The 22,791-nt window shown below is 46.5% G+C and overlaps 1 protein-coding gene across 1 annotated transcript in view; it reads left to right on the top strand.

The window, feature by feature from the left end:
* fmnl2a (formin-like 2a) overlaps positions 1 to 22,791 on the top strand; it is a 66,882-nt gene that overhangs the window by 2,218 nt on the left and 41,873 nt on the right. Inside the window, 1 exon segment of the mRNA XM_049012731.1 lies at positions 20,691 to 20,774. Coding sequence (XP_048868688.1) covers positions 20,691 to 20,774 — 84 coding nt within the window.

Below are 22,791 nucleotides of genomic sequence, written 5' to 3'. Positions count from 1 at the left end.
TATTTATTCATTACTTCTTGGACGGTGTCTCCCGAACCCTGGATATGGCACCCCGTGGTTTCTGCTGAATTGTGTCCCCATCCTTGCTGAATTTTACTCCCTCTTGTTCATTGAAATCACTAAATGGAGACTTTGAACGAGCTGTTACAGCAAACAGATCCCTAACAACCAGTCTCACAAGGATGCAAGGAGTCGAGTCTAGTTCAGACTAATGTTTTTGGGCAGTTCTGTTCATGTGCCCCTTCAAGCCAGTCAAGAAGCATCTCCACATGGCAGTCTCTGTCACATTTCGGTCTAGACATTCCTGACTAATTTCAGAAGTTTTCTGGAAACAAGTCAATGGATGTTTAAAGGTCTTAAGTGGTCAGTAGCCCACTTAAGGGATATACAGCTGATCTTTTCTTGGGGGTGGCTTGTTGAGGACTTTCTCAAGTTGCGTGGCCTTAGGTGGTGCTGTTAGTCTGCTGAAGTATGCTAGTTTGGGGAAGATTGTGGTTGGACCAAGGCTGATCAGGTATTGGGTGTCACTGTGGGATTTCGGTATGTTTAGTCACTCCATGACTGACGTAGCCCTGGAAGGTGGCTGACATATAGAATAGATCCTGCCCACTGCCAGGATAATGTCTACATCCTTGGCAGAAAGTTCAGCTTGTTAATTGTGGCCGTTAGCGTTATTTACTGCTGATAGCGCCGATACTTGCCAGTATCTTTGAGGGACCGCCTCTCCCTCCCTCATTAATTGCTTCAGTGGGTGTGTGACTACATGATTTATGATTTCACCTGTTGGCCTGCCTTGGCCAAGGGCAATTACCGGTGCCTGTTTATGCCAGGAAGGATGCACTTGGTCCTCAATCGCCGGGCTGCACTGCCCGACATTTATTTGGCGAGTGTGAAACACAGCTCTGTGGTCAGAGGACAAGTTGGACTGGCACGTCTCCAGGCGCCAGAAGCCGTAGAGCGTCTCTCTTGGCTTTCCGAGAGTATTTTAGTTTTGACGCTGACCGGGTAGACAGAAGCAGTTGTCTGCCTACTGTACTATTGAATTGCCTCAAAAGGTTCGAAGGGGTATGCTAATGTAACTGAACGTGTGAGCACTGCCCGGGCCAAGATCTGGAGAACAAACGCCGCAGGCGATCTCTCGACATTCCCGTCACGGAAAACACCGGAACGCAGGCGGTTCTGTTCCTGCTGTGTCTTTTGTTTGAGAGGTGGTAGGATAGCAGGTCGTGGCGGCAGACGGTTCGGAACGATTTTGAAGTATGGTCGAGTAAAAGGATGAAGAGCCCGACTCCACAGTAATGCTAATGGAGGAGGCGTCCCGTGGTGGGATTCCGTTTACTCCCATCGCTGTTGAATATGGACATACAAGTTGGACGCGTTCGAGGTCTCCCTTTGTGAAATCTCGCCCTTGATGCACTTAAATGAACGGCGGGCCCCACGCATGGCCGCCTCGCCTAAGATAACCGAGGTCTTAGTGTTGCCCGTATAGCATGAGGGAAATTGGAAAAGACCAGTGCAGCCGGGAAGTCGATCATGTCTCGTGTGTGATTTGCGCAGCCACTGTATTTATTCTTATTAGAATAAATTTGCAAAACAAATACCCTTATAGCCCAATGCCATTCCTGAAAATGCTGGCATGCTTTCCCTGCTCTTGGTCTGTCGCATAATGCCAGATTAAACATGGAGTTTTCTCTTGTAAAATGTCACATTTCCAGTTTATTTGCTTTGTTTTTGCATATCTCCATTTAGCATGTTACAAGGCAAATGCCGTGCTTTTAAGAAAAAAAAATTATCAAGCAGCCGGTTGATTGCCCAGTTTGTGTCATGGCTTATCGCAGCTTTTCAGTGGTCTGGTCAGGGTTTATGCCCCTTATTGCCAGAGTTCCGTTTTGGGCCAAATATATCCTGCACAAATAAGAGGAAATATTAGTGATTAAAGTGTGAAGTATTTATTGCTATAATTTTGCTATGAATATTATTCAGAGAAGCAATTAAGTTTTTGATATTAGGGTCCCCTAGTACATCCCCAACATCAGCTAGGAAGATGAGATATTCAGATAATTGCTGTACCTTTAGTGACACCAGTGGTAACTAAAGACAATGATTGATGGTCCACTGTGGTTTAAACTTGCTCCCCACACGACGAGAGTGGAGGGATTGCATTGGAGTGGTCAACCATGGCCTCGATTTGTGATGAGTACAGTGGAAAGACTGGTTTGGTTGCCTTCTTATCCAGGAGATATTTACCGACCAACAGAAGGCTTGTTGAGTATGATCCAATAGATTGAAATCACAATGGTGCGAGACTCTCTTTGGGAATGCTGACTCTTTAGTTGCACTTTTGGCTGTTTTCTACAGTCGACCGTTGCTAGTTGGCCCATGACCCGGGCTTGAGCTGGTCTTTAAGTATCAGCGTGACTCTGACTCTTAACAAATTGGGCATAATGTGTGGTTTGTGGCTTCACGACGTGCGCAATGCAGACTGAGAGCAGTGCTGCAGTCCATTTAAATGGATGAAAGAAATTCATAAGATCGTAGGTTTTGTGGGTTGGGGGGTGCATTAAAATAGAACTTTAAAGAAGGTTCTTTACATTATCTAGTCAGTTACAGGACATGTTGTCTGGGTCCATTAAGCTATGGCTAATAGTGAACCCAAGTCTAGTCATGATTTCAAACAGAAAACAACCCTGATCTCATTGACTTCTGTCCTTGAAAATGAATCCATGTGTTCAGTGCTTAGATCTCCCTGTTGTGCTGGATATAATGTAAATGTATTCACATTCAGCTCGAAAATGTTTAGTATAGATTTTCCTTTTCCCCTTGGATTTGTTGTGGATGTGACTGTGAACCCTGCTCCCAGAGCCATAAATCATTTCGCACCCCCCCCCCACCCCATGCAATGTGAAGTCTTAATTTCTGATCCCACATAGTTACAAGCCACAATCCTTTAAGACAAACACAAGCACCATAGGTGACATTTTAAATATGCAGGAATTTTATTCCTGTGGGCAAAGAAATTAGTTTGAAGTGACTTATTCTGCCATACATATGAACAAACGGGATTTTTTTAAGAAAAGTAAAACCCTGGAAAGGAGGGTAAGCCGGGGTTGGCCTTAAATAGGCCCTTTTGAGACGCTGGCGTATCTTTAAACTGTGGTCTGGTTGCCATGGTGCTGGTGGCTGCTGCTTTTCCGTGGAAGGCAGACGAAGATGTGATAGCATTGAGGATTGGATGGGATGCCATGCCGAGCTGCTCCTGGTTTGGCCGTTTGGATGTCTGTGCCGCCTCCATCTGTTGGCATTGTTATTCCTGGGTGGAGTTTAGGGTTAAGGTTTAGAGTTATACCTTATACTTGGTGGCCATTATCAAAAGAATCTTCTTCTGTATCTTGTAGTAGAATCATCCACACAGGAGCGCACATTATGGACGCTACCTGAAACCCATGGTCTCCTGATTTGCAGCTGTTAAAAGTTTAAATACTTTATGTTCCTGGTAATTGCGCTTTAGTCTAAACTAGTTAATGAGGTGAATATTATAATAATTTGTGAGTCAGGGGAGGTGTAAGTCTCAAGGTTTCTGGGATGTTCATTGCTGATGGTTTAGTCTCTGTAAATGATGTATATTAAACTCCGTAAGTAGCTCATGCTTGGTCATTAGATTCAGCACAAATCTCAAGCATCTCCATCCATTATATCAGTTTTCCTCCTTTGTTTCCCAAACTGTGCTTGTCACAGACCTTTAAAATCACAATGAAATATATAGGCAGATTTTAGTATATACAAAATGTGGATTATTGTGTTAAATGGCTGTACCATGTGACTTCAGACCAATCAGAGATTACGATACTGTTAGAGTTTATCTAGTGACACGGTAGTTTTTTTTTTTGTGTTTTTTTTTGGTTTGCTGGCTTTATAAATTTCTGCAGACAGTGTTTGCGTCAGCTGTCTGCATGGAGGGTGGGTGGGTGGCTGGGGATCGGTCTTTGCCTCCAGTGAGTCTAGAATATCACATGATATGCTTAATGAATCGCATTCGTACGCTAGTGTACACATCCCCTCCTCCCGTGGGGGGGGGGGGGGGGGAATTATTCATTTTCACCAGATGACCCATGGATTTGTCATCGCAATTTTTTTTTTGTTCCCTAGCCTGGACAGAATTCCCTTCCTTTTCCCAGAAACACTGGCAACTCAGCCCAAAGCAACAGAGATGAAGTTTATCAGACAATTAAGTCCACAGGCTTGAACGCCATATGGAAGCTAAAGACTTAGATTACAGCCTGTGATTTTCTACTTGGGTTGTCTAAGCTCCTTTCACCCTGATGGTTGTGCCTGTTTTTAGGTGTAATCTGCTATGATTTAACTCGCGGGTTGTACTCATGCTCCTCCCTTTTATAATTGATATGCCTTGCGAGCTCCGACCATAATGCACCTGGCTTTCCAGGTGTAAAATTAGCTGTGCTAATGAGTAATGCAGATTTATTCTTGTTCTTAAATTGCTTTGTTTCTGGAATATAAGACAAACTTGGAATGCTTAGATCACTTTTATAGGGAAGTTTGAGCAAACATTTTACTTTGGTAGACTTTTCTACAATTTATTGTGTTTTTTTTTTTTTTTTTTTTTTTTTTGGCTAATTATGGGAACATTTCGTTTTTTCTAGCTGTCAGTCTGACAAAGGGACACTGTACAGAATGATGTCAGTTTCAGATCCTGAATATTGGTATGGTCCCTTTTATTCTCTGGTTTCATTTCCCATATCTTGCTCGTCTTAAAATGGAAAATGAATAGCTTCTCCCAGTGACACGATGACGGAACATTAAACCTTTTTAAAAGGAGTCTTTAAACACTTTGGAAGTATGAACCTGCAGAGCCTCACTGGTAATTGTCATGCCTTCATAGTTGGAAGATGGATGCAATTGCATTTTTGTGATTGTATATGCAGTATCCCTCACTTCCATCCCTGGGTATTTTGGTGCTTGTGTGCTATATTGGAATGGCGCAGAGCTGTGTCCTGGAGGATGTTTGCTTTTGTGAATTGTCCCCCACTTTCCCAGATCTGTAACTTGGCAAGCGTGCACACTTCCTTTTGTGCAGTTCAGAGGTGATGGGATCCTTCTTTTAGTAGCGAGGGTAACGCCCCTCTGGGGTTAGCCGGGCTCACGCTTGGGGGCAGCCAGCTGGCATTCTGGGACGGGTGCCAACCCTGGCGGACTGGGGACTGCGCAGGGATGTCCCTCAGGTGTGTTGGTGGCTCCATCCCCCCCCCCCCCCCCCATTCTGGCATTCACCCATTCCACTATTCTTACATCAAAAGGTCTTTATTGTCTTGGGAATAAAAACTAAAGTATCTTTTAGCCCTGCAGCACCTTTGGAGTCTTTATTTATATAATATAAAATTATACATCGTGAGTCATTAAATCCAACTTTAGTATGTGGTGTATGGTGGTTTGACTTGAAATTTCATTTTATCTTTCTGTTTATTTATTTATTCATTTATTTTTGACTAAGAGGTTATCACTGCTGCTAAGGATGACCCACCCTGTTCATGCTGATTCTCCTGTTTTAAACCGGCACAATGGCTATTATCCTGTAACGTCAAGCGCCACCATTTCCTGAATCCGGCCCGGCTCGTTTGCTGGAACAGTCAGCTTCATTGTGTGGCAGACGGTGCCTGGCACGGGCCCCGGGGCCCCGGGCATCGCGAGCCAGACCGTCTCTGGCGATACCCGCGCGGCTTGGCATACGCCGGCTTGTCCGGACGCTGTTACCCCTCCCCTCCCCCCTCCCCAAGCGGTGTCTCGCCGGCTGCCGGCGTGTTGCAGCTCCGGGATTCTTCCTGGACAATTAGCCGGGGGAGGGGAGGACACGAGCGTCTCCTGTGGTGACAGAATGTCCGGCGGGGGGAGAGTCCCGTTTCCCCCGGATGTCTGTGCCCACCGGGGACCCCTTTTTGGGGGAAGCGCGGGCTCCTCTCTGGCTCCAAGTCAAACGTGCCGTATGGGACCCGACGGTTTGCCAGCGGGGCAGCAGTGTGACCTCACCGCCATGCCTGCCGTCTCTGATTGGGACGCTCGTTTAAACCGTCCCTCCTTACATTTGTTTCTTTTTCAAGCTGTAATAACAGTATGAGGGTCGCTTAAGTCTCTCCACCTCAGCACTTTCTGCGAATGTGTGCCGCATTTTAATTCATTGCAACGTGAATATTGCAATGTTTACCAGCTCTTTTCCACATGATGCAGCCCTCGATTTCAAGGGCGTCCTGACAGCGTATTAAAATATCGGAACAGTACACCTGTATGAACATACGGTATATAAACAATCGGCCATCATGGCAGTGTTTATGAAATGTAATACCTTTCTGGAGGTAGTATTGTTAACAAAACAAAGCTTTGTACTCTGACGAAGGAGCATTGTGTGTTGTTCATTACTCCAAGCACCCAGTGGGTTCCCAGCACCCTCTACACATTTTTTTTCCCCGTTTGATTGATCTCTCGTGTCTCTTCGTTAGCATAAGGGCGTCTCCCGCGGCCTCCTTTGTACTCCTCCGCCGGGCTTTGTGTCCCGGGCCCGAAGCAGGTGTCGGCCTGACGCGAGCCGAGGCCCCGTCTGGACCCCCGTATGGCAGGCGCTCTGCCCATGGCGCGTCCCGGGAGCCGTGCCGGCCTCTGCGAGTGGCTAACAAAAGCGGCGGCGGTTTCCATAGCTCTCAAAGGCGTCCGGCAAAACCGCCAGGGTGCAGAGGCGACAAACGGTGCAGCAAACCGAGGCTCCGGTGTTGCGTTTCCAGGGCTGCGCAGCTTAAAATGTCAAATGTATTTCGGGTTGGGGACATGAAAAGGCTTCACTGAACTTTGATAAGCTTGACAGACACCGTCCAAACAGCTTAGAATTGTTTGTTTATCACGAAGTACATTTACATGCTCATAATGTAAAAACATGTTGTGCAGAACAATGAAGGACAATCACGGCAACATGTATAAAGATAAAATGATGTCATTATCCCACACGGGTGGGGCACTGAGCCAGCGTATGCGAATACAGTGCATACATGTGTATATTCATAGCCACTTATATTATGATTTATTGTTATTTATAGTATTGAGTTGAGCTTGGTGCTGCGCCCATCGTACATCATACTGATGCTGAACAGAAGCTTTCTATTGGGGTCTGTCGCACTCTGAATTAGCCTGGCTGATTTGAATGGAAGGACGGGGTGTGTTTAGCTTTGCACAGCGGGTGTCCGGCATCTCTGCGATTTCACGGGACGTGTGCTTGGAACTCGCGTGCCGTGTGATAATGCTGGCTCCACGCCAGGGCCCCCCTCCCGAATCCATAACATACACCCCCCCGGGGCCACTTGCCACACCTCTCCTCTGTTTTTGTCCGCATTGCCATCACATGAACTCTGTTGTTTGGGTTGCAGATGTAATCTGGGTTAATTATGCTCCTAGAGTTGTAGACTAAGCAGTTTTTCTTTAGTCGGTGTAGTAGGTGCCCTTTGCACCCCCCCTGTCTCCCCCCTCCCTCCCCAAGGGAATTGATGGCCGCTTCAATATACCGTCATGCTGATATAGGAACCTTTCCGCGCCTGCTGGCTGGCTGAGGCTGTTACGGACACACCTGATTAAGTTGGAGCTCATCTGCCTTCCGAAATTCAAGTTTGTTGCTTCATATGATGATGGAGTGTCCTGTTTACCCCCCCCCCCCATCACAAGGGCCCCCACTTCTCTGCTGCATAAGGCTGACTGATAAAGGTTTTAGGGGTAATGCGTGACAGCCTGTCCCTCCAAGTGACTGAATACATTTGGGTTCTAATTAAATTGCGGTATTATACGATAATCCAGTGCCCTGTGTCCAGCTTCAGTCTTGCCTACATACAGTTTAGTCTTAAAGGTGTGTAAGCCAAGGATGGATGTATCTGATGGTCAGGCTTATTTCTCAGGTTTTTTTATTCATCTTTTTGAATTCGAAGTTTTGTTTTTGCCGCTTTCTTCAAGTGTTCCTTGCTCCCGGTGCCCGGAGAGCAGCGTAAAGCCCATGAATAACTTCCTGTGTCACGGTTCAGCAGTGAAGGTTTCGCCTGGAGTCCAAAATGTGTTGCCGTCTACAAGGATGGAAAGAAGAGGGTCAGAGAAGGTTCCCCCTCCTCTCATGCTGAAATCTCTTCATGAAGGCTTTGGCTTAGCGGGTTAGGTCTCTGTGCCTGTGATTGGGTGATTCAAACCAGTCACCTTCCAATCATTGCCACTACAGTCACATGTTCATTGGACCCTTGGCCCACCCCCTGACATGGTTCAGGGGTCCAGGGGTGCTGGGTTAATGGCCTGACCCTGTGCTCAGCCCCGAAACTTCAGTCTCAACTCTGTATGTATGTGTCTGAAAGGAGAGCAGGATGGGATATGCTAAAAGAAGCAGTCCAGTACCTGTACTCGGGGTTTCTGAAAGGAGAGCAGGATGGGATATGCTAAAAGAAGCAGTCCAGTACCTGTACTCGGGGTTTCTGAAAGGAGAGCAGGATGGGATATGCTAAAAGAAGCAGTCCAGTACCTGTACTCGGGGTGTCTGAAAGGAGAGCAGGATGGGATATGCTAAAAGAAGCAGTCCAGTACCTGTACTCGGGGTGTCTGAAAGGAGAGCAGGATGGGATATGCTAAAAGAAGCAGTCCAGTACCTGTACTCGGGGTTTCTGAAAGGAGAGCAGGATGGGATATGCTAAAAGAAGCAGTCCAGTACCTGTACTCGGGGTTTCTGAAAGGAGAGCAGGATGGGATATGCTAAAAGAAGCAGTCCAGTACCTGTACTCGGGGTTTCTGAAAGGAGAGCAGGATGGGATATGCTAAAAGAAGCAGTCCAGTACCTGTACTCGGGGTGTCTGAAAGGAGAGCAGGATGGGATATGCTAAAAGAAGCAGTCCAGTACCTGTACTCGGGGTGTCTGAAAGGAGAGCAGGATGGGATATGCTAAAAGAAGCAGTCCAGTACCTGTACTCGGGGTTTCTGAAAGGAGAGCAGGATGGGATATGCTAAAAGAAGCAGTCCAGTACCTGTACTCGGGGTTTCTGAAAGGAGAGCAGGATGGGATATGCTAAAAGAAGCAGTCCAGTACCTGTACTCGGGGTTTCTGAAAGGAGAGCAGGATGGGATATGCTAAAAGAAGCAGTCCAGTACCTGTACTCGGGGTGTCTGAAAGGAGAGCAGGATGGGATATGCTAAAAGAAGCAGTCCAGTACCTGTACTCGGGGTTTCTGAAAGGAGAGCAGGATGGGATATGCTAAAAGAAGCAGTCCAGTACCTGTACTCGGGGTTTCTGAAAGGAGAGCAGGATGGGATATGCTAATAGAAGCAGTCCAGTGTACCTGTACTCGGGGTGTCTGAAAGGAGAGCAGGATGGGATATGCTAAAAGAAGCAGTCCAGTACCTGTACTCGGGGTTTCTGAAAGGAGAGCAGGATGGGATATGCTAAAAGAAGCAGTCCAGTACCTGTACTCGGGGTTTCTGAAAGGAGAGCAGGATGGGATATGCTAAAAGAAGCAGTCCAGTACCTGTACTCGGGGTTTCTGAAAGGAGAGCAGGATGGGATATGCTAAAAGAAGCAGTCCAGTGTACCTGTACTCGGGGTGTCTGAAAGGAGAGCAGGATGGGATATGCTAAAAGAAGCAGTCCAGTACCTGTACTCGGGGTTTCATTTGCCATTTGCGCCTTTCAAGTAGAGTTGGTCAAACCGATGAGCCCAGGCTTCAGCAGGAATGATTGGCAATCGCTGTCAACGCCTTCGTCTCTCAGTGCATGAATCTTGATTCAGATATTTTCTTCACGCTGTGTCAGACTGGTGTGTGTTTACATATTGTCCGAGTTTCCCCCATCACTCCCAGTTTGGGAATTTAATTGGTCAGTGATACATGACTGAGTTTAAGGGGTCCTGGCCTGCTTTGATTTTTAGCATTGCTCCCTTTGTCTCAGTCAAGGCCTCTGTTGCTGTCACAGCTATTAGCGGTCCCATTTGGGGGGGGGGGGGGGTACAGTGGGGCAGGCTCTTCACAGCATTTAGTGGGAAGCTGCCCTTGACCTGTGGAGAGAAGCTCCACGGTGACGTGGCTCTCAGTGACCGGTCGCATAGGTAGAGTCAGAAGGTGTTTGATGTTTGTTAGCTCCTGGCCGAAGTGCTAATGTCCTGTAGGAGACCTCTTTAGACCATTAACTATCCATTTCGGCACTTAAGGAACCCTGTTTGCTTATAGTCATTCCTGTTAGGGATGCTTTTGGCTGCAGTCACGTGGTCTGAGGTTCTTTGGTTAAAGAGAACCTCACATTTTGCCTCTGAAGCAGCCTTAACTGCTCCCATTTCACCACCTGCATGTCTGAGCTAATCAAGGGATTTATCATTAGCTGATGGTACGGCTGCTCGATTATGGCAAAAATCATAATCACAGTTATTTTGGTCAGTATTCAGATCATGATTATTTGACATGATTACTCATTGACGTTGAAATATCATGCATTTCTTAAACTTTAAAAACACCTTGTCTTTTTGAAAAGTTGATTTCCGTTAAATCTAATTCATCTGAGAAACACCCAGAAAGAGGCTGAAAGGGCTGCACTGGATTTATAACACGACACAACAGGGTCATCATTGTGAAACAAAATGTGGCACAATATTTTTTACCTCAATTTTATTTTGGTAATTGTTGGAAGCCCAAGTCATCCATCCATCCATCCATTTTCCAAACCACTTATCCTTCTGGGATGTGGGGGGGCCGGAGCCTATCCCGGAAGCAATGGGCACGAGGCAGGGAACAGCCCAGGATGGGGGGCCAGCCCATCGCAGGGAACATTCAACACATGCAGTTTAGTAACTCCAATTAGCCTCAGCATATCTTTGGACTGTGGGGGGAAACCCCACAACGACATGGGGAGAACATGCAAACTCCACACACATGTGACCCAGGCGGAGACTCGAACCCAGGTCCTAGAGGTGTGAGGCAGCAGTGCTAACCACTGCACCATCATGCCACCCTAACCCAAATCATACTTAAAATAAAAATTCTATTAATTGACCAGCAAACATTGTTGATGAGAAAAATCAGGTGTGTAGGTGATGAAACTCCAGTGTAAAAAAGAGAATGCAGTGGAATCAGCATCTGGATTAAAATTAAATGACGTGTAGGTCAGTGATGCTTATTCGAAGTACGAGGTGCAAGCACAAAAACATGAATTTGGGAAATAACCTATTTTTAACTATTTTCGTGAAAATACACAGTTAGATTGATAGCTTGCAGGGAGTCACTCGCCTTCATGGGCAAGAATGGGTTCTAGATCTTTACGTTGGGATTCACACTAACTGGATGCTCTGTGATGGCTGTCTACCTCAAACTCATGTAATCTAACCGGACACAAAAATAAATGCAATTCAATCTCACTATATACCGTATGTGTATATGGAGTCAAGCGTTTGAATCACTAAGACATGCGAACCAAGGGGTTTGAAATGCCCGGCAGTGGCAGGATTGTTGCCAAAAACACCTTGTTAATGAGAGAGGTCAGAGGAGAATGACCCATAAGAGCTAACAGGGAGGCCAAACAGCTCGGTACACGACATCGGGACAAAGGAGCCTATAGCAGTTAGTCTCTTAATATGTAAGACAGGTCAACTTTTGCAGGATTCCTGCATAGTACTATGTGGGATACCTGATAGGTTGGCCATTGAGTATGTGTAAACTGTGCAGTATGTAATTTTACCTGCCGTGAACCTTGCCTACATTTGTCCACTTGGCTCTTCCTGGTGCAGGGTCTTTGCTGGCAGTGGCCACCCACTGCTGTGCCAGGCCTACCGAATGCATTCTGCGGCCGCGTGGGTGAAACGCTAATGTTTCCCAGATGTCATTGCGTAAGCCTGCTAAGTCGAGGGGGCGAGGTCTGTTTAGCCAGAAGTGCTGTGGGTGCTGGGAGCTACTACTCAACCAGCCTCCAGGGTGCTTGCCATGCTTGCCTGAAGGGGGCGCTGTCCACGTGAATGTGTCTAGATGACAGAAGCTGGCACAATGCTGCTTGTCCACTTTGACTGGTGTTTCCCCAGTTTGTCACTGGGAAAGTAATCAATCATGCAAGGGTTTCCAGTTAGTGACTGGGTGCCGGACCCTTGAAGGAGAACATTTCAACCCTTAAATAGTTACTGAAGTCTGTGCGTGCTAATGATTTCTTTTTCGACTCTCTCTTACCCGTAAGTTTTGGCTGGGCTGCCCCTTGGTCAGTCTGTCCTTCCATGCTTTGATAACCGCTTATCTGATACACATGGTGAACATCTGGGAGTCTGTCCCAGGAAACGCAGGGCACGGGGCATGAAGGCCAGTCCACCACAGGACACACAATGGACAATTTTAAAGACACCAGTTTGTCCGAAACGTGTATCTTTCGATGGAGGTATTGGATCACTGAGAAACTGAACATGAATTCGCAGATGTGTTTTTTTTCTACAAACTTTTCAACTTTTCAGTTGACTGATACCAATGCCTCCCCCCCACCCCCCCCATATCCGAAATATTTTTCATTCTCATGCCCTCCTCACATGGCTGTCCTGCCAGCAGGTGGTGGGTTGGAACATGAAAGGCAAGATGAACTTTTCAAGTTGATTATTGGCATTGGGACAATAGAGCCCGTAGCAGTGTCTTTATGCGCGTTACAGAGGTATTAATAGCCTGTTTATTGCTACACCTTTTTGATAGGGAGGGGCAGGTTTAAGGGCCACATGTTTGTGTCAGACATTTACCGCTCTTTGGTAGACTGGGGGGGGGGGGGGGGGCTTTGAACAACCTAGGGTTACACGGCGCTTGGGGGCATCGTTACAGTTTCTAATTATTGGCATTAATTTACACAGCTGTTTTACTGGAGACGTGTGGCGATTCGAGGTTTGATTGGGATCAGGAGAGAACTAAAGTGCCATTTTGTTTTACGGTGCTTTCGACAAACTATAAACGACACAGCGAAAGGCCTTGGAGTCCCGAGGTGGGACACGGACCTGCTAACGGGCTAATGTCTGTACTTCCTGGGCTGAAACGGTTATGCAAGAATAATGTGAAAATACAACACGGTGTGTAGCTCATTTAGCAAATGAGAAGTAAAATTAGATTTGACTAGAAACAAAATGCATAAATATCTGGATTGCCATGTCATCATTAGGCAACTGTGCACAGATGCTGCCTGGGTTACCATGGGGTTACATCCAGTAAACCTATTATAAGGCGAAAATATCACCAGGCAAAAATGCATTTTGATATAGTAGCTAACGAACCTAACGAACATCATAGCCTTGCCTAGCTTACCTTAAACATGCCTAGAACACTTACGTTAGCCTGCAGTGGTACAAAATGATTAACACAAAGCCTATTCTATGAAAATGTTTTGAATATCTCATGTAATTTATTGAGTAATGTACTGAAAGTGAAAAACATTTACCCATTGTAAAGTCGAAATATCGCAATGGGGATTGTAACCCGGGGAGCCTCTGTGTCTTTCTGGTGCAGTCAGTGTTTACTTGTTTACAAGACTGAATGCTTTTGAGGTTGTGATTTTCAAAGGCTACTTTTTAAAAGCTCTCTGGGATTAAGAATTAATTAACTTCGCAGCGTAAACCCGTTTCATGAACCGTGTGGGCTTTTTGTGCCAGTTCTTAGTAATATTGTGTCATGACAGTTCAGCAGCCATTTTCTATTTTTAAACTTGTTACGCGTTTTCCAGACCAAAGTCTGTTCTCTTCTGTACGAGAATGAGAATTGACGCATGTTTACATCGGCACTGCTGAGTCTCTCTCATACAGTCCCTGACTAAAGGTCTCATTCCCCTTCTTACTGGTGCAACCAGCTCAGTCACTAAGCTGTGAACTTTATTCCTTTATTGCTGTCGTCTAGCCAAACGTGACCTCGCATTTGATCGCTAATTATACCGCTCCGTACCTTCTCAAGGAAGTGTAACTCTTTTTAGCCTTGCCTGTTTTTAAGAGATGTATATTAATTTATGTAATAGAGCATCTTCATAAATGTACATGAATGTACTGCAGTGTCTTATGGGAAATGTATCTCTAATTTGGCAAATATTTAAATGTACAAATAGATATTTTAGGATTTCCATCATAGTTAGAGGGGGCAGCTGGGGAGGCCTGTGACGGGCAAGGTGGCATGGCGGATGCCGTGAACGTGCTAATTCCCCGAGCTCATGCCAAGGCAGTTTAGGCCGCGAGTGAGGCTCACCGCCACCCAAACAGACGGCCATGTGGAGAGTGGTGTGGATGTATACGGCAGGCCTGTTCCGCTGGTGGGGGGGCTCAGATTACACGGATAATCTGGGAGACAGACTGCGGACACCTGTGCCCAAACAGAAATGAGAGGATTATTGAGCTTCATTGCACTAATCAAAGGGAAATCCTCAAGGATTTGTTTATTGCGTGCGGTGGATTCTGGGTAATTCTGGGCCTGGGAGGAGAGTCCAAGGTGCGAGTCGACATGCCTCCTTTGGCGCGCACTGTCATTCGAGAGGAAAAGGCTCGGGGTTTATCGACAACCGGTAACGTAGGGAGGGGAACATTGCGGGATGCTGACGAGATTGGGCAAGTGTACTGGGAGGCGTAGCCGAGTTTAAGCAGGATCCAGCATCGAGCCTCCCAGAATGAAGGTTCCTTTTTGGAAAGCTTGGACACCCCCGTTAGATGAACTGAATGTGGATGCTGGAATGAGAGCGGGGGGGCAGAGTGGTGCATCCTTTGAATTCTGTTGTTCAGATGAAAGGCATTAATATGCAGCTATCTTGTTATAGTGCCCATCTCCGCCCCCCTCCCCCAATTTTTCTCTACCGGGCCCCTAATGGTACCGGTGCCTTTTGTTATTCCTGAAATTCCTGAGGATCCCAGACTTGGGCCGCGGCTCAGGAAATGTTGCAGTGGAGCAATAATGTGAGAGAGTGGCAGCTGGACCCTCAGAAGAGGAGGCGGCGGCTTCGGGACCCCACACAAATTTTCGGGACCCCCCCCAATCTTTATAAGCTCTCCAGGGCCTGACCACGCTCTCTCCACTTTGATGCGATGCCTTTGATTTCTGAAAGCGAATCCCTTTCAAAGCAGGCAGTTCCTAGCTGCCTGCTGCTGGTGTCGCTGGAGTTTGGGGGCCACTGGGGCTGGTCGACTGCTGGGGAGTGTTGGGCCGCATTCTTTTGTCCCCCACCCCCACTAAAGGCCTGAATCTCCAGGGTCTTGTCAGTCAAAGACAGGGGAAGATTTGAGAGGACGTGGGAGTGAATTAGGAACAGGCAGGCATGTAGCAGATAGCTGTACTCCAGCAAATATTCACATATTTTTCTTTAATGGACTTTGAATTGCTCTTGTGCTTTTGAAATTAATGCGGCTTTTAAGTTGTCCAAAATGGCATCATCTTACACATGCAACGGTGAGCTTTATATAACGGGAAAGAAAATGGAGGAATGGTTCTTCTGGGGAGCTTGGTGTCCTGTGCTGCCCGGGATAGACCCCCCACCCCATTTCTGGAGAAACAGCAACAGCATGGAGATGTATAGATGGATAGTATCTTCACTGAAAACCATTGACATTATAAATTAAAGATCCACCCTCAAAACTTGCATGGAAACATATAGTGGATAGTGGGTATTTGGAAGCAAACCGCTCCATTGTCTGATTTTGTTTGGGATGTTTAATCTGATGGTTTGTATGAAATCCACCAGTCACTGCCGCGAGAACCTCTGTGATGTGCCATTGGGTGCTTAGAAAGCAGCAGGAGATGGTGAGTCCTCCCCAGCTACTGAGTGGCATCTGCTTTGACGGCACCTAAAAGCGCAGCTCCGGGACGTCGGCCCCTAAAGGTTCATCTGCAGTGAGGTGTTTGCTTGCCTTCCTGCTCCTGTTTCATTGCCCGCTCAACTGGAGGCTAGAAGTCAATCAACACATGAACCATCAAAGATGCAGTGTGGTTACGAGCCGCCATTTTTGTTCTGCTATGATGATTGAGTGTGTTGAGCTGGCAAACCAAGTTGGCGAGATCAGTCCCATATGATATTGACTTTTCATGTGCAGTGTTACCTACTGATGGACATGCGTTGTATCTAGGAAAATCCATCCTTCCATTTTCCAAACCGCTTATCCTACTGGATCGCGGGGGGTCCGGAGCCTATCCCGGAAGCAATGGGCATGAATGAGGCAGGGAACAACCCAGGATAGGGGGGCCAGCCCATCGCAGGGCACACTCACACACCATTCACTCACACACACACTCCTACGGGCAATTTAGTAACTCCAATTAGCCTCAGCATATTTTTGGACTGTGGGGGGGAAACCGGAGGACCCAGAGGAAACCCCACGACGACATGAGGAGAACATCGACACACATGTGACCCAGGCGGAGACTCAAACCTGGGTCCTAGAGGTTTGAGGCAACAGTGCTAACCACTGCACCACCATGCCGCCCCTCTAGGAAAATCTTGCCTGACATTTGACTATGGAAATAGAACATACAACCTGGTTTGATAGATGATTACATAATGATATAATCATGATGCAAATGTGTCCAAGTGGATGCCTGGCGATTTAAGTACCTGGCTTGGTGGCCTTGAGGACTGTTTGAAGACTGTGATGAGGGATCTTATACCACAATGGAGACGTGGCCTTATGAAACCTCCAGTGTGCCTTGGTGACTCTGTGTGACCAGTTATGTTGCCCATAGGACTCTACTTAACTCGCCAGCTGTTTTTGTTTAGCGTTGCTTGCTAAGCTGGAATGTGGCAATCCGATCCTGTCCTGGTAAGGACCCCGTGTGACATGAAGGACACTGTAAATGGGGACCCCAGGGCTCACTATCCCCTCAAGTGGTCCCATACCAGGGAAGATTAGGAGTCCCCCCCCCCTCATTTCAGCTGCATGTGTTTGGGCTGTGGAGGGAGAATGACAATCTTGGGAGGCATTTCAGACCATGGGAAAGAGATTCAGACTTGGTATACATGTTGTAGGGCTTGGATTGAACCTCTGACTCTGAGAAGACTGTACCATCTGAGTCACAGCGCATGGGGGTGGCCATTCGTAGAGGACGAAGGCCCAAATCTTTGACTTGGGGATGTAGCCTGCTCCGTTTAAGCTGGGGGTCCACTGTCTAAGTCAACTGTCCCGGGTCTAACGATGAAATTCACTGGGGGTGATCGCACGGTCTGGATTACATTGTATTTATTTGGAGTTTGTATGTTACGTGCCCCTAGTCTAAGCTAAAAGCCTTGGTGGGTTTCAGTCCCCATCTTCACCTTTTGACCAACAGCAGATGTGACCTTGTGCTTGGGTTTGAGCGTGGAGGTAAATAGCGTCTATCAAAAATGTCGGCATTGATTATGGGATGGAGATCACTCCAGCGCTCCCAGCAATTTCTCCAATGGAAGTGAAGCGAGCAAACGCCTGAGTTTGTTTCCGTTTGAGTTTTATCCTCGGGTGCTTGAAGGCAGGGAGTGTGTAATATGGCCCCTGTTTCGACTGTTGGCTTAAGCCCACTTTAACTTGTCAGTTTTAAGCATTTTAATGACCAAAGTGCCTGGGCCCCTTCAGCTTCTCTGTTTGGTGTACAAGGTGACTCCTGTTCTCAGGTATTAATCCATTTGTCAGCCATCCAGACAGCTCCTGTTAGAAATGTGCTTCACGTCAACATTATACAGTGACTTAACATATTTGAACCTTTTGCTTGGAATACCTAGTATTACTTCAGGCTTACGTTGATGTTTATGTATAGCTATGCTTGGACTATGAATTAGACTATGAACTTTTTTACAGAACATGCTGATCACAGGGGTCTTGACCTGTTTCAGGGACCCGTGTATCAGAGTCATTCCCTCTGATTACCATTGAGAGCGTGTTGGAATAATGGACCATAATGTCCTCGTTTAGTTAGCATAGGTATTGGTACAATGGTGAGAACAAAAATGAAATGATGTGCTGGCCTAAGGGCATTTCCAGCTAGTAAGTGTGCTTAAGTTGTGATTTCTGTAAATGGTAGTTGTTGGTAGCAGAGCCTCAGAAAGTTTGTTTACCTCTCAAACCATTTTTTAAGAATCTTTAAGCTCATACTTTGTAATACCGGTGAAATCTAATCTGATTTCAGGTATTATACCATGTCCTCGTGTTTTTCCCCCGTTCTGTTTTGTTTGATAACTGTGGGGTTTAGAAATTGTGCCATTTGGACAAACGGTCAAGATGGGAGGTGGAGACAGGGCCTCAGATCAGGGCTTCTGAAGCGTCTCTAGGTGGTTTGTGGTCTCTAGGCTCTGCAGATCTATGTTTGGCATGCCTTTGGACCGTTATGGATCCTTACACGCTGACACACACTCTGCTCTTTCTGCTTTACGAGGTTCCATTATGGGATTATTGGGATGACAACTCATGCACCCTTGCATGTTGTAAAATCGGCCGTGTACATTCATGGGAGATGCATCTTGGCAGCTTCCACGGTTCACGTGCCTTTTATGTGGAAACTGGTGGGTCACATCCAAGATGGCAGCTACTGCAGCGGTCTGTGACCCCGGGGGGGGGGGGGGGGGTTCTTGAAAGCCCCCCTGGTACCATTATCTCTGAGTACCATGCATAACTTTAATCGTTGGGTCAATACCCAGTTATGTAAGTAGGTAAATAATCGCAGATTACTTAGGATAAGTGTCTGGCTGTGGAATCAAATTCAGTCTCGTTTACTGCACCCACTTCAGACAGTATGTGTGGCTCAGGTAGCCACCTATTACAGACGATAATAGGCCTACTTAAGCAGTGTTTTTTGAAGGGGGGGGGGGGTGTCATACATTAGCACCGCACCTGGGGGCTTTCTGAGCCTCCCTCGGGCTTCTCTCTTGTCCTAAATTGTCCCCCCCCTCACCCCTAAACCTCCGTCGCCGGGTCCGGTTCCTGTTTCCCTCTCTGTCCCGTTGGACTCGCCATTTCGCCAGTACAGCTGTGGCAGCCGCCACCCACTTGGGGGAGGGGGAATGGTGATCTCATGTCTGATAAATTAATACATGGTGATGTTTTCTATTAAAAGGAAATAGGGATTACATCAATGTACTTTCTGTGGAAGCGTCTTCTTTTCTAGCTGGGTGTGGGCTGCTGTCGCGCGGATGACAGAAGGCGTCGTATTGCTTTACTACGGTTTCTGATCGGCGTGTGAGCCTCTGCATCCCATCTCTTTTTTTTTTGAGGGTTGATTAAACCCTAATTGTTTCAGTCTTTGGTCAGGCATTTCAGGGTGGGGTTTACTTAAGGGTATGAAATACAAGCACTGTACCAAAAGTAGCTGTACAGTGCTAATGTTGTTTTAAAGCTGAGAAAACAGACATTTGATAGGGTAGGGCACCATTATTTACAGCGTAATGGTGTGAGCGCCTCCTTGCACAGACAAGCTTCGCTTCGAAGTTTTCCTTTAAAACAAAACGATCGTGTGACTTTCCAGTGTAAACGTGTCCGCTAATGTCACCTGCTGCATCGGCTGTTCCCATCGTGGGTAAAACCGGGGGTACTCAGTAGTTGGTCAGGTGAATTTCTGAGAGTTAACTTTTGCCAGTTGTAGCCTGGTGTTTTACTGGCCTTGTTCTGGTTGAGCAGTAAAAAAATAAATAAATAAGCTACAAGGTCATATGCTGCCAGTTAAACTGTTATAGGAATAAATAAATAGCACTTGTTCCTTATATGTCAGCTCCCCTGTTAGCCATTTGATGGAAGTGTAGGAGGTATTTATTAAGCTGATGGAATGCGATATTTAGTTTGCTTGGAACCAGATGTTGGCTGCTGTTTCTCAGCCAGCTTGGGGGTGGGGAATGGGGGGTGGGCTCATGTTGTATTATTTCCTCTAGCCAGAGAAGTGTGTGTGTGTGTGTGTGTGTGTGTGTGTGTGTGTGTGTGTGTGTGTGTGTGTGTGCGCGTGCGTGTGTGGTGGGGATCAAATGTCCCCACATTGTGATAAAAATCTTTTTTTTTGACATTGTGGGGGCCATTTTTTCAGTCTCCACAAGGAGAAACTCATTAAAAAAAATAGAAAAATTTGTAGCTGCAATCAAAATACTAAAAATGCGAAATGCCTTGTATTGGGTTTTGAATGGACAGTCCCCACAAAGATATGAATACAAATGTGTCTGTGTGTGTGTAGGAAAACAATGTTCCTCACATTGGTTGCCGTGGGTGAGTTTGTTTGTTGTTAACACGAGGAGGTTGGCGGGTTGATGTATACTCAATTGGTGTCAGCAGTGAGACTGAAGGAGGGGGCATGGGGGGGGGAGTTCATCCTTGCACTTGTGCTGTTGATTCTGCTTGGTCCTCGTGAACTGATCAGGAGGTTGCCAGTTCAAATCCCAATGTCACTGGAGTAGTTTCAGCAAGGCAGCTAATCCCAGTTTCTTCAGGGACCAGCTGAACCTGCTTAACAAAAAAAAATAATAATAATCTGGACTGTGAGTTTAAATGCCTGAGCGATGCCATGTTAATGGGCTGTGACACAGCAAAGCGCAGGCGCCCCCTGCAGCCTAGGAGGCCTTGGGCCTCCCTCAGTCTAATAACACTCACAGCCAGCAGTCAGAATTATCTGTTTCAAAGCTGGATCAGGTGGACGGCACAGAGTGGCAGGTTGCCTCTGGTGTCGCTTGCTTTGCTGCTCTTTGTTTCAATCCCTCTTCTGTCCCTTTTCCCCCAGAATTCCATGAACCTCCCTCCAGACAAAGCCAGACTCCTGCGGCAGTATGACAGCGAGAAGAAGTGGGAGCTCATCTGTGACCAGGTTAGCATTTAAAATTTTTAAACTGACTCTCGACTCAGTGAGCAGGTCAAGGGACGAACTTGCCAGGACGGTCCCTCTCCCCCCCCCCCCCCCCGTGTTTCAGTCATGGGATGCAGATCACGAGAGCTTGTTTTCTTCCCACACTGTCCAGGCATTATACCATGGTATATGGTATTTCGACAGTATTCTCAAAAACAATGGAATTCCTGTATATTGCAATCTTACCAATTTTAAATTAAAAAATTTGTGAGCCAGCCACAACCCCCCCCCCCCCCAAAAAAAATTGTAAAATTGGCAGGTATACAGAAGGTCTTTCATGATAAAATATGTTATGATCTGCATGGAAAATTTTAAATGAGTAAATAAAAATGTCCCTGAAAACTAAAATGAGTAAATTCCACCTTAAAGCCCAGGCTCAGCAGGCGGTGGATGCCCCTCCCCTATCAGGCGTGTCATCCACTCCTACGTCACTGAGCACTTCTCCAAGAGCACAGGACACAGGCACTCCTATTTCTCGCCCAGCCGTTTTAAGGGAGCCTGAAGGCACATTCTCATGTCTGACCTTCTTTGATTGTGAGATTAATTAGCATTTTAAGTGCTTGGGGCTCATTGTCTGAGCAGGATTTGAATGTGCGGCACTTCAGTCTGTGTAGTGCCCTAACCCCCATCTAATTACAAATCACTTTTTTCCTCTAAAAAAAAAACGCATCTTCCTCTCTCCAAAAAGTTTATTTGGAGAAATGCAGGTCCCAGCTTTGTTCCTTCTGTGTAATATCGCGTTTGTTCACGTTTTGAGTCTTAATTACAGAACCCAGGCTCCAGAGAGCACGCGCTTACAGACGTAGCTTGTGTTTACGGTCATAGACGATCTGCAGTCTTCTCGTGGATCAAAGGACATGGTCCCGTGGGCTGGCTGGCTTGTTCGCTTGTTAAATTATTTCAGTCCTACGGCTGACTGAGGATGTTGTCTAGGTCGTGCAGAGAGCTGCTTTGGGAGATGTTGTGTAACCATGGCGACCGCCATGCGGCAGGGGCGGAGCGCCGTAGCCGGCATCGCTGTCGGACTTTGGCGGAGACGTCCGTCTGCAAGGTGTTCAGATGGAAGACTGTTGACCCTTGTGTAATAAAAGGGAACGACACTGAATTCATGGCCTGCTCTGAAGATGAACGAAATGGTTATTTTTTTGTTTTGTTTGGAATGTTAATTCTGGAAGTTAAATGAATAGTTCAGTGCATGCCGTAGCTGAAGTCTGAGTCATGTCAGTCACGAGAGACTTAGACGTCCTGTTATAATTTTGAATTTCATGGATAACTGTCTTGTGAATGTTCTGTATGCAAACCGTGTTGGGTTTTTCCTCATCCTTGCATTAAAATGGATGCTCTCACTACCTGTTAATGGGCAGAGTCGCTCAGATAAGCTCTTGGCTGGGGATGCAGCTCGTTGCAGTCCTAAGAATGGTTTGGCATTTTAAAAATATTTCTTTGTTTTCTCTCTGGTTTTCTCGCATTTAATTAGTCAGTGACACCCTGTTCTTTTGGCAACACTGTATAACATTTTATTGCATCTCTCATGTCGTACTCCACCTCAAAATCTGTTGATAAGATGCCGAAACCCTTGGAAAAATGTAATATTTTAAAATGACACTTTTTAATTGATGGGGATTTTTTTTACTGCCTACCCCTCTCTGCTCTCCATGATGCACAGATATAGAAAGTGTATAGGTGATAATAAGCTTGGCAGCGAAGGGCACCCACCTGCAGCAGCACCCAGGGGGCTGGGGGCCAAGGGCCCGCAGACGTGACGCGAACCAGCGACCTTCTGAGCACAGAGACTCAGGCCACTGAGCAACACACTGCCCTGTCTGATTAAGCATCGCTAGCCATTGAATTTGATTATGTGTCAGGTGATGGAGAATGTAGACAGTTTAAATCTCACCAGTATCAGACTAGGGTGGGGCGATATCATATCGATATTGTATCGCGCATGTGCAATAATCACCAGAGCTTAAGATGACGA

This window comes from Brienomyrus brachyistius, chromosome 1 (genome assembly GCF_023856365.1).
Source record: "Brienomyrus brachyistius isolate T26 chromosome 1, BBRACH_0.4, whole genome shotgun sequence".
NCBI lineage: Eukaryota > Metazoa > Chordata > Actinopteri > Osteoglossiformes > Mormyridae > Brienomyrus > Brienomyrus brachyistius.
Note: the sequence above shows the minus strand (reverse complement) of the source record. Positions and strands in the feature narration are given on the sequence as shown.